At 41.9% G+C, this 12,452-nt stretch overlaps 1 protein-coding gene across 2 annotated transcripts; it reads right to left on the reverse strand.

Moving 5' to 3' along the window:
* Positions 1–520: 520 nt before the first annotated feature.
* IL7 (interleukin 7) lies at positions 521–11,106 on the reverse strand. 2 transcript variants are annotated; one of them, XM_027886189.1, is made up of 6 exons: positions 11,014–11,106; positions 7,590–7,732; positions 4,003–4,089; positions 3,098–3,250; positions 1,496–1,654; positions 521–1,391 (listed from the first exon to the last, which is right to left on the reverse strand). In XM_027886189.1, exons 1-5 carry the CDS (start codon positions 11,021–11,023, stop codon positions 1,502–1,504), a joined length of 546 nt encoding a protein of 181 aa, XP_027741990.1. In that variant the 5' UTR covers positions 11,024–11,106; the 3' UTR covers positions 521–1,391; positions 1,496–1,501. The 2 variants fall into 2 exon arrangements, with proteins under 2 accessions (XP_027741990.1, XP_027741989.1); XM_027886188.1 differs by having other exon boundaries at positions 521–1,654.
* Positions 11,107–12,452: the final 1,346 nt, after the last annotated feature.

A 12,452-nucleotide genomic window follows, 5' to 3' on the forward strand; every position in this document is an offset into this window, starting at 1 on the left:
TCCACCTTAGCCAGACCCAATACAGGGGTGATTGCAGGGAAGCATGATATGTTTGCTTTGCTCTTAATCTCTTCCCTCACGGATTCAGTACAGTGATCTTATTCCATACATAAGGCCAAGTGCTGTTTCCAGTCAACTGAACAGTTTGAAATATAGCCCACTATTTTTTCTGGTGTTTGTTCTGAATACCAGAATTTTCTCAGAATAGTTCTACAAAAAGATGCTTTTAGCACAGATAGAACAGTATTATATATTGGTTTACTCTGAACCAGGAAACAACAGACTGGCTTAACTAAAGCTTTCCCAAAGTATTTAGTTCAGGGCAGGTGGTTGGTATGGAAATACTTGCCTAAACTGGCCAGGTTACAGGCAGCTAAGAAACAGGTATTTTAAAAAGGGAAGTACCAGCTGGAAGTTACATTACCAGGTGTCCTTTTAATGACTGGCCGTGAAAAAAAGCTAAAAAAGGAGTAGTGACAGTGAAAAAGTGAACAGCCCAATTCAATACAAGACAAATATTTTATTACCAAAGGAGTTATAATATCAAAGTAAGAAACTGCAAAAGAGTTATAAACAACTATAAAAATACTTATATTTATCCAAAATTAAATATGAACACTTTATTAGTTGAATGCCAATATATTATTCTCTGACAATATTCACACATTTTAATTCATGGTTGTCTAACATCTTAAAACACGTTATATAAAATAATTGCATATAACAAATCACAATCCAAAGCTAAGAAATTCTAGCTCCTCCTGCAGCTAACTATGGGTTAACCAAATACATGAGGATAGTGTTGCTAGTCAGCTGAACAAACTTACATTCAGGCCTCTCCTTTTTTGCATTCCATGGGATTTGCTGTCTTGCCTCTACTTCAGAGAGCAGAAGCATGCTACATCTCTCAAAAATCAGTACCCTTCCTAAGTTTTTCAAAAGTTGACTTCATCTCTGTTCTTTCCAAACCCAGATCAGTTAGCAGACCCATTTGACCTACACTGAAAACACTTCTGTATCAGCAGAACATACCCAAGATTAGCTGCTGCTTTGATTGTTACTTTTGGATCTTGATGAGTTTTACGTAGATGTAAAGAAACCAGCTACTTTTCCATACTGTTTTCTTCACCTGCAGCTTCTAAGATGATTTTATAAATTGCAGTAGACATGTAAGTAGATTGCTTTCATGTGATGGTATTATAACATTACTTGAAAAATCAGAATATTCAAAGTAGTTTCCAGAGCACAAAGGTGGGACACAGCCTTCTGCAGAGTTCTTTGTTACACATAGCTGGTCTTTTATTTCCACTTTTTGGACTTCAGCAGCTTGTTCAGACATTTCTGTTTATTCCATCTCCATGAACAAGGTACAGTAGCTTTCCATCAGAATTCTGGCATAAAGTGTTTATATAAGCGAGCAAGGTTACTTGAAGAATGCATGTAAAATGCAAAGATACCAAGTAATGCCACTTCAAAAGAAAAGAGCAGGATTCACCTGGAATCACCTGGAAATTATTTTTTCAAATTTATTCCAGCAGGATCTAAGGCTGGATATATTTTCTTTCAGTTCACAAACTTCTTGGTTACATTTCTTTCTGGACTGTTCACCTGTCTCTGTATCTTCTTTGCTAAATACATTTACATGTGGACAAATCTGAAAAAGAATAGATTGTATTGTTAATTGAGGACTTCTTATTCTATTCCTGCACACATCTCTTAAAACAAACCGATTCCATTACATTTTAATAAATAATTCAGGTCCCACACGTGGTAAGCCAGAAAGCTGGGGCGCTCACAAAGCAAGCTGTGGCAGTACACAGCCTGCATCACCCTGATGTTCTCGCTCTGAACAGAGCCCTGCTGCCACACCCCTGTGTGCCACCCTCACTGTGGGACTGGGAGAACATAGCTTTGACACACAGCAAATAGAGACAGCTGAAATGAGTATGTCCAGCTGAGATCATGTATGTCCTCCGTCAGTGCTTTAAAATTTATCCTCCGTTATCTGAAGGATTGGGAAAATAAAGCCAATTATTAAATTGTGAGCCAAACTTCGACTGCATGTGTTGAGACTGGTGGAACAAGACAGACTTGTTCTAGGGGCTTGTGCTGTGGCCTAGGATTCAGGATCTCAACCAGAAAAAACTACTGTGGTTCTTTTTTCATATTCAATGGCTACTTATAATTTTTACTATATTATTTTAATTGGTCTTTAAATAAAAACAGGCATCCATGAGGTTAGGCAGGAGTTGCAAGGGTGACACTGACTTCTATGACTTTGACTGGGATATATTTTAAAGGAAAGCAAACAGTGGATTCAGCACAGGTGGCTAAGCAAATTATCTAACATTACTTTGAAGATCTGGTCCCAGATTACATGGGTCTCTCCATTTCAGTGAGTAAAAGAATGAGTTAAATGCAGCCTTCAATCCAACTGTTTAAGCCTTATATCCTCTGGTGCCTATGTGGAGACTTTTTGATGTTGGTTAATATTTTTGCATTCAGTAGGTAACACTGAGCCACATTTAAAAGAACACCCTTTCTTTGCTATGGTAGCCTGTAGATCACTGCGCTATGTTTGAGTGACACATTAAAAAGAAGATTCTACCAATGGCTAAAAATCCAATTATTATCATGCCTAACTGTTCTTATTGAATTTGAGATACTGTGGTTAAAATAAAGACCAAAGAAATTGTGGAAAAGAGAGAAACTCCCCCCTAACTGTTTCTTGAAACAAACCAGATTTAACATTACTCTTAGGGTAGAACCCCAATGAGGAGTAACTATGATTTTATATGCTAGAGAAGTTAAACACCTTCTTTGCCCACATCTGGCCTTTGCCTTTTACCGGAGAATTAACTTAGGTATTTCAGTACTGAACCAGAGTAGATATCTTCACCATAGAATTCCAGGGGATTGTTTTACTTTGCACTGGGCTTAATGTCTATGACAAGACATATGCTATACAGAGCAAAATTCCTCTTGCATTTGACGCGTATGATAGTTGTACCTTTGAGAGGTAGATGTGAGAGTCTGTGTTGAATAGCTCTAAGCAGTAAGTCAGATAAGTAAACTGTAGACCATCATTACCACTCACCTTTTCTTTTCTATGTCCTTCACATTTGCACTTTAGAACCTGTAATGTCCCACATGAGACGAATGCTGCTTTCCATCTAAAGGCTTTGCTGAGTCTTTGCTTATGAAAGAATCTGAGCATGTTGCATGCCATGCTCTGTAGTGATTCTATTTCCTGTCAAGGGAGAAAGAAAAACATGTCCTGAGAAGTCTGCACCATTAATTCTTTGCAATGTTTGTTTGTCTTAAAAAAAAAAAAAAAACAAGCCTCCATCAATCATCATTAGTTTCTTTTGCTTTCATAGTACTAATCTTTTCCAATAAAACGCAAAACTACTCCAACATACCTGCCATGTCTTCAAAATATTTAAAGAAGCAATTTGTAATAGTAATAATAATAACATAAGGATGTTAGGGAGAAATCACAGCCATCATGTAATCAATTGATGCTGTTAGGAAAACATGAAATGATTTTTGGAGTCAGTCCTTCTATCAAGTCATGATAAAATCTTCAGCAACGGCTGACAATTGTGCTTTCAGCCATTTGAGATGTGCCCAAACTATTAAAGCTTTCAGATCCAAAGTGAAAATCTTAGCTAATAAAATTTTCTGTAGAAAAATAAAAACAGAGTTGGGAAATTTTAATGTTTAATTCCATTTCCATTTTACTGTTTGCACAGAAAAATCTTTATAGTAGAAAAAAAAATCCACATTTCTTGGATATAGAATTGTGTAATATTTTATTTTAAAAATATTAGTTTTCTTGACAAATTCTGTGATTCCAGTCATAAAAAAGAACAACCCTAAATATTGTGATTTGACTATTAAAAGGTTATATTACTATCATAACATTTTATTCAGGGACTAGAGTGTACAGAGAACTCATTTGATTTTATACTCTCTAAATTCTGAGAAGTTAAGTTTTACCTGAGTATCATTGCAGAAAAACACTTTTGTATTTTCAGGTTTTCTATTCCTGCAGCACCTGTCACGATTCTGGGCAGATATATTTACCTGTAAAATATCATATATATTCAGACATGGAAGTACTTTTAATCAAGTCAGCAAATTTCCTGCCTAACCGCCAGTGATGTCAACAGTAAATTGTTCTGTAGCATCTCCTCAGTCAGTGTAGTAGTGTTAGTGTACAATTCTGAGCTCTTCCTCGGCAAGCTGGAAAATAAAATCCCAATCCAGCTACACTATCTAAAGGTATTCACAGAATCACAAAAAATCACAGAATGGTCAAGGCTGGAAGGGACCACAGGAGCCCATCTGGTCTCACCCCTCTGCTCAGACAGGGCCCCTAGTGCCAGTTGCCTGGGACCACATCCAGATGGGGTTTGAATATCTCCAAGAATGTAGACTCCCTTAGAAACTTGTGCCAGTGCTCAGACACCTTCACAATGAAAAAGTATTTCCTGATGTTCAGAGGGAACCTCTTGTGTTTCTGTTTTTGCCCACTGCCCTTTGTCCTGTTGCTGGACACCACTGAGAAGAGCCTGTCTCTGTACCCTTTGACCCCTCTCTTCAGGTATTTGTACACATCAATGAGATCACCCTAAGCCTTCTCCAGGCTGAAGAGTCCCAGCTCTCAGCATTTCTTTATTAGACAGATGCTCCAATCTGCTCATTGTCTTTATGGCTTTTTGCTGGACTCTCTCCCATAGCTCCGTATTTCTCTCGTATGGGAAAACCCAGAATTGGACATAAATTTGTTCAGTTTACATCTTCCTATTCTATCAAATTACGTTGTCCTTTGGCAATGTTGAAACATACAGCAATGTTTAAATCTTACATTTGAATTTTAACATTGAATACAATAAATAAAATGTTTGTCAATGTTCGTCTCGATAAATAATACATGACCCAGGCTCTAAACAGCAACAGCACTCACTTTGCTATGTAGTAACAGAATATGGACTAAGCAATATCACTTGCTCCTTTGCATGACTATAATCTTTATCAGTGGTTTAATCTCTATTGTTGTTTTCTTTTACTTTCACACTTGTCATCAAGATGTCAGTGGAACCCAACTCAACAAAAGCTTTGTTTTCTTATTCAGTCTATATCCATATAACCCAGTGCAACCAGAAAAGCTTTAAAAAAGGCAGCTCATGACAATACTGTGTTAGATCTCCTCACTTAGGCGTCTGTATGAACACATTAGACAACTTAATTCTTAAAGTTTTTCTGTAGATTTCCATGTAAGTGTCTATATTTTGGAATTTCACCCAAGATGAACAGAACTTCATCCAGGAAGTGTTTTCAAACTCAAGACTTTAGGGAGTCAAATATTCACTGAGAAAACCAACCAACCAACCAACCAAAAACAAAACAAAACAAAATTCAAAAACCACAAAACAAACAAACAAACAAACAAACAAAAACCCCAAAAACCAAAACCAAAAAGCCAACCAAACAAAAAAAGCCAAATCAACAACCTTTGGAAGCTAATCTAATTTGGAAGCATGTCTTTCTTTGCACCACAACAGAATGAAGTTTTACTGCAGTCACACAGCACCAAAAGTTATAAATAAATAAATAATGGCACAAATAAATAAATAACCAAATAAGTAATCACCCTGAAACCTATATACCTACAGCTTCATTTGCTAACTGCTATGGGATTTACCCATTCTCACTGGCTTCCTTAGATCACCTTTATCATAAGATACAGTAACCACTTCTGAAGACAGTATTGGCTGTGACCAAACCAACCTAAGGGAAATCCAGACCTCAGAAAATACATTAGTGAAAATTAAATTGCCTTACAGAGATCTATTATATAACCCACTAGTAATCTCCATAACTGCTTCAAACATCAGGATGAGGGACTGAAAGCTGTTGACTTTGGCTCTGCAATTGGAGGGAAGTGCCTAGTGAGCAGTTGCTATCACCCACACAGCACTGATTTTACATACCGTCTGCAAAAAAACTCCATGTCTAAAAAAAAGCTCCATAATATTTATTAAAAAAATAAAATTAAAAAAAAAAAAGGGAAAAAAAAAACCTTCCAAAATGTACCTGGAAGAATGGCATTGCTCCATTCAAATCCTTGATGATGACATGAGGCACCAAGTGCATCAAGCTCCATCCTACAACTGGGCAGTGGCAAACCATTGCCATCTCCAGCCCAGGACGTTGTCCCAGCCTCCCTGACCCTGCAGTTTGAGTGGAGCTGGGATGCACCTCATGGCTCTCCACCACAGGAAGACAGCAAGATCTGCTTCCCAAAGCCTCTTATTTCTGTTATATTATTTTCTCTGATAGGTATCCTATACCTGCCCACCAAGAGGGTTTATTTATGTTCTGTTGGAGATACTTGTTTTTATCAGCAATAAGACAACAAACTAAAGTGAAGAGTTGTCTATTCTAATAAGGCCATGAATATTTTCCCCAACTTTGGTGTCTTGTTCAGGATAAGGTCACTTATCTACAGGGAAGTACCCTTCTCTCTTCATAATCTCAACAAACACAACATGATCAGAATGTTAAATGATCATTCTCTGACCCTAGAGGTATTTTTGTTTCCAGATGAGGGCTGACGTGTCTTCGTAGAGGAAGGCCGGAAACAACTGGCATAGTGCTCTGAAGAATAGTGGTGGATCATAAGTGTGAAGAAATACAGTGGCTTCTGATTACACCTTTTGAAAAGCACAGTATACAATTTTGGATTTCATGCAAACATACCTTGATTTAAGACTGCAACAGAATGGTGAATTGTCATTGACTGAAAACCTGTCAGAAAAAATCCCATTTTCATGGAAATGCCTCTGCTAATCCAACTGTGGTGTTTTCTCACATGAAAATCTTGACAGGTTATTTTAATTGTTAAAAAATAATTCATGAAGAACAGTCAGAAGGTAGGCTTCGGGCACAGATTGGTAAACTGTTATGATACTGTTTTGCCAACCTATAATCTGGCTGATAAAGGCACAAAGGAGATTTACAGGTGAAAATGTTAAGTTTTTCTCTGCTGCCATCTAGAAAAGTTCCTTCTTTGTTGACTAAATAAGATTATTAATAGGTGAAATAAAAAGGAACTTTTATTGTCATATGAATTTTGTGCCTGTAGGCATTTGTATTCAATGAACAACATAAAACTTCAGTCAAGAAGTCTACAGTTAGTAGAATAAATTACAAGTTGTGTAATGTTTTCTTCTCTTGATAAAAACATACAAACAGAAGTAATCATGAAACTACTTTAGAAAAGAGTACCTTTTAATGCAAGATATTATCCCTTTTATAGCCAAATGGTACATGTGTCTATGATGCACAGGCACAAATACCTGTATTACAGTATTCATACATGCAAATAAGCAGCATCCACAGATTTCAGAGATTTTAAAGAGACTAAATTGTCGCACCTCTTCAAATAAAGCCACTATTCCAGGATAACGCATGGTTTTAAACTGGTCTTTTATTGTGTGTTAATGCTAGAGCTTTTATTAGTATTTAATATCATCTAAAAATAATCAACATTTTTTGAAAGCCCAAGAGCTATTACCTACCAGCTCATTGATGTCGTGAATTAGTATATTCTCATACTTCACACGGATTTCAGTTGTTTTATTTTCCATTGCGCAACTAGATGAGTTCACTGGAGACAGAACAAGGAGCAGTGGCAGAACTGGAAGAGTAGATCTAAAAAAGGCTGGATTACAAGAAGAACAGTTAAATATACATCAAATGCCACAGAATGTATGTTGTATTTACAAATACATTCTGTAATCTGTTGAAATAGTTTAAAAGGGATCTTTGTACAAACAAATGACTCGTCTTTCCTTGAGAGAAGCATTCTGCTCCAGATTAAGACACTGTTTGGGTGTCCAAACTCCCTCATACTCAAAGATGATTCAGCCAGCTTTAGTAAGAGGATAAAACTACTGAGCTGACCAGCAACTTGGTGACTGCTTGGGCTGAATTCATCTTCAGACTTCACTGCAAGCATTGACAGGGTTTCTCCATTGACCATAACTGGCCCATAAGTGGCCCATATGTAGACAAGTAAGTGTCTACAAGTCAAATAAGTTGAGACATCCAAGTGTCTTAACCTGCAGCTGAATCTCATCCCGATTGCCCATTTTTCATTTGATAAATTCTACAAATCCCCATGAACACATCTTTATATCAAAGATGTGTTTAAAAACATTTTCAGGCTGATCAAATGTACAAATCCATACTAATGGTGATAAAGCAGAAGCACAACCTTCTCTTTGAGATTTTTGCAATCTCTTGGAACAAATGTCACTGCCTCTCTCTTTGTTTCTCCCTTTGGTGTACTGGCTTGCTTTGCTCAGACCCCTGGTCTTCTGTCCTTGCATGACATACAGGAAAATATGAGATCAAAATACCAAAAGATCCCAAAGCGACTGACAGGGTACCAGAATGCTGCAGGTGACTGACGTGGTATTGGGAATGAAGGACTGGGTACATTAGGAAGCTCATAACTGGACTCTGGTCTACAGCTCAACTGGCTAGGATGATGCTTAAATGAAAGATTTTGAGAAAAAAAGCAAAGCTAGAAATTTATGTTGGAGGACTAGCGAAGATCACAGCAGATTGCTGGACTAGTATGAGCTCTTTCTGCCCATCTCTGCTACTGAGTAAGAACAACAACTGCATACAGAGTAACTATGGGGTAGGAGCCAGGAAAGGAAGAAGGGATGCCCTGATCCTAGCTGCTACTTTCCTTCCTTTCTGGTGAGGATGAGCTGTTGGGTACAGCCAGCCCTGCACCTCTGGGCCTGGGCGTCACTAGCAAATCACAGACTCAGAGAGAAATCTTCAACAACTAAGAAAAAGCAGTGAAAGCTGACCACAATTTTTACTGACCCACCTAACTTCTGTGATGCAAGAACCCCAAGACACACCACGTGCTCCCAGCCATTAAAACAAACACAGTCCTCTACAGCCCATCCCAGCCAACTCCAAACACAGAGCATGTGCTTCAAATAAGAATGCATACCACTTTTCCTGACTACCAAAAGCTTGTTTTTCTCATAGATTGCTTGTGAACATGCTGTGATGTACACCTCTGTCCTAGAAACAGGACTGGAAAAGTTTTACACGTACAAGCAAGAATCATTCTTGTGGCAAGTGACCAAATTTTACTGGGAAATTTGATGGATTGAAACCCAAATTTTCTAACCTTTTCAATATACTGATGAACTGAGGTCTATTAGTTTCTCAAAAAATCTAGCCTGAAAATCTAAGTGGATCTTAAATGGATCCTACATGTATAAATATAAAAACCATGTAAGGCAACTCTATTACAATCTTCAAGATCCAAGTGGACACACCTGACTTCCACAGAGCTTTACCTTTGTAAATCTTTATACTAACTATAACTGTGTCGAGCAAATTATCAGTTTGAAGGAGTAAGATTTAATATTTTAAAAGATGTTCCAAAAACATGCAAGAACTCAATTACAGGACATTTTTCCAATCTACCATTGTACCTCTTGATTCCAGTGGGGGGAGGGGGGGGGGGAAGAACTGCAATGCTTGTTTGCGTTGTAGCAGCAATACAAGAAACTTGGATATGCTTGTCTCAAGAGACAAAAATAACAGTCTTCTAATTTAAAACCAATCTGACTCCATCACTTAAAACCTGGTTTGTTCAGCAACAAGTGGAGACAACAGGTGAAAACTGCAAGGTCACTTCTATTTCTTTATTTTTACTTTCTCTGTATTGTAGAGATTGTGAGTCTTTTTTTAAATGAGGAAATTATAGAATCAAAGGAGATAGTGAGTTGCACACTTGTGAAGTCCCTTAAGCCTTTGCAGGACCGGGATTGAATCTGTTCAGACGTTTCTGAATGAGTCCTCTGGAAAAGCGCCATTAGATGACTGTCATAAAAAGCTCCAGGAGCTTTACACTGAAAATCGAAAGGGATTTTCTTAAAGTTAGGTAACTTCAAAAGAAGAGGAATTTATAGCACTCCATTTGACCAGCACTTCAAAAGAATCTGTATTACTGTAATACCCCATCTTTTTAGTAAACTCCCAGAAACTCGTAAGTCTTATCTGGAAAGCCCCAAAAATTGTCCCAGAAAAGACAGGAATACTTAGTATTCCAGTATTTCCAAATAATTGGAAAAACCCTCTTGGATTTTTAATTTCAGAAAACCCCTCCTGTGCGTCCCCAGCCGCACGCACCGAAATCCCCTCAGCAGCCCCGCTTCCCCACAACCCCTCCCCGTCTGAGCGGGCGGCACCTTCTGTCCCCGGTGCCACTCCGCAGCCCGCAATCCCCGGGCAGCCGCTCAGTGCCAGCTCTTCTCCCTCTGCCCCCCTGGAACCCCTGCTCAGGGGCGGGAGGGCGCTCCGCAGGTGAGACCCGAGGGCGAGGCACCGCCGGCCCTGCGCGGCACCTGCTCCGGGCGCGCCCACGGGGCGGGATGTGCCCACAGGGAAGCTGGTGCCTCCAGGGAAGCTGGTGCCCACAGGGGGGCAGATGCCCACGGGGAAGCTGGTGCCCGCAGTGGATGGAGCGCGGACCGGCGCAGGGTAATGCTTCCCGCAGCTTCCCCGCCCCGCGCCGTCCCGCTGCCTCTGCCACTCCCGAGATCAGCTTCCCGGCAGCAGGCGGGATGGGAACCGGACGCTTTTACTTTCATTCTACGGGGAAAACGGAAAAAAAAAAAGCAAAACTGGGAATTTCCCCGGCCGTCACCACGGGTTTAAAAGGCAGCGGGCGGCACCGCGCCGGCAGAGCAGGCGAGACGGCGGGGCCGACGGCACGGGCACAGCGGAGCCGGTGAGGAGCCAGCGCGGCCGGGGGTGCGGAGCGGCGCGGAGCAGCGCGGCGGAGCCCAGCCCAGCCCATCCCATCCCAGCCCGGGAGGCAGGTGGAGCGGGGCTCCCGTGGAGCGGGCTCTTCCCGCCGCCGCCTTCGGAGCGGAGCGGTGCGGGGCGGGGCGCGCTCCTTACCATGGAACATGGTCCGCGGGGAGGATGTCAGGGAGCTGCGCCGATGGCTCCGCGGTCATGGTGGCGGCGCCGTGTCGCCCATGACGCCCGCAGCCCGCGGAGCGCCGCGCAGGGGCCGAGAGGGGCCGCGGCGGCCGGGCGGGCTCAGCAGCCCCCGGCCGCCCGCCCGCCGAGCGGGATCGCGGCGCTGTCAGAGGCGGCGGCGGGACGGCCGGGCTTTGCCTTTCCCATGGGGCTCCGCCGGCCGCAGGTACTTTCACTTTCTGCTCCGCCGCGGCGGAGCTGCCCGCGGCTCGGCGGGCGGCGGTCCGGCCGCCGGCGCTGGAGGCATCCCCGCTCCGCTGCCGGAGGGTCGGGAGCGCCCGGGACGGCCGGCGCGGAGCAGAGCGGCTGTGGCGGGGCCGAGCCGTGCCGGCGGGGTTACATAGAGCCCCGGCTACACGCCCAGTGCCGTGTGTGCGGCCAGGGGAGGGAAGGATGGACCTTGGCAGCGCGCGTGGAAAGATCCGCTCATCCGCGGGGAGGATATCCTAAAAAAAAAAAGAAACAAAAAAAACCAAACACAACACCACTCCGTGTTGTGGCGTCGCGCTTTTGGAGGAGAGAGGCTTGGTTTGAGAGGTGCTGCGCTGCCCCGTCGTTCCCTCTGCTGCCCTTGGGTGGGTTGTGGGAGGCGCGACTACCAAGAGGGCTCTGTGTCAGGTCAAGGGTTACTCCAGGCTTTTGGCTCGGGGTCAGAAGCGGAAGGTGGATTTTTTTTTTTTTTTTTTTTTTTTGCGGAGTTCTTCGTATTGTCCCTCCCCCCCACCCTCTCGGCGGCAAAGTTCATCCTGAGAAATCTGAAAGGATTAAGAAAGGATGGTGAATGGCTCGGGAAAGTGTTTTTCTTTTCCTGCTCTGCATGAGCACAGAAAGCTGATTCCATAACCCCGCTCCCTTCTCATTGGAGTGTTTTTCTAAGAGGGGGAATAGATACTGGAGTGTGAATACCAAGTAGCAAATATATGGACTGCTGAGGATAGTTTCCTCCCATTCTCTCTCACTGAAGTTGTGCCACTTCATTCTTGTGTGAGGAGGTACTTAGTCTTCTTTATTGTCTCCAAATTATACTCTGCTTTGGATTGGCTATACAGTTCTCATGAGTTTTCCTTTGGCAGAAAATTAATGAATCCTTCTACAGAAGTATTCTGTCAAGATTCAAAAGGGAGATGGTTTTCCACCCCTTCAGTTTTGAGCTGGTTGACTTTACTAATAATTGCACATCACTACCTTAATACTCAGGTAAAGAACAATGATCAGTATCAACACAGCTCCATACAAGGAGCACGCATCTGTCATTGCTTGTTTCCTTAATGACTGTGAGGTTGGATGTGATGGATTGTTCAGGTTTTAAATCTGAACATTACTCACTAATAGGAAAATGATCTAGTTCTTACTGT

The sequence above is a fragment of the Empidonax traillii genome, unplaced genomic scaffold (genome assembly GCF_003031625.1).
Source record: "Empidonax traillii isolate 1590-97213 ecotype Southwest subspecies unplaced genomic scaffold, ASM303162v1 scaffold181:size1721324, whole genome shotgun sequence".
NCBI lineage: Eukaryota > Metazoa > Chordata > Aves > Passeriformes > Tyrannidae > Empidonax > Empidonax traillii.

Bases quoted from the DNA above. Each gene is read 5' to 3' on its own strand.
- IL7 (XM_027886189.1), bottom strand. The intron at 3,251-4,002 runs GTAAAACTTAAC...CTCCCTTGACAG, and splicing joins TTTTCTGCAATGATACTCAG to GAAATAGAATCACTACAGAG. The intron at 1,655-3,097 runs GTGAGTGGTAAT...ATTCTTTTTCAG, and splicing joins AAGGACATAGAAAAGAAAAG to ATTTGTCCACATGTAAATGT.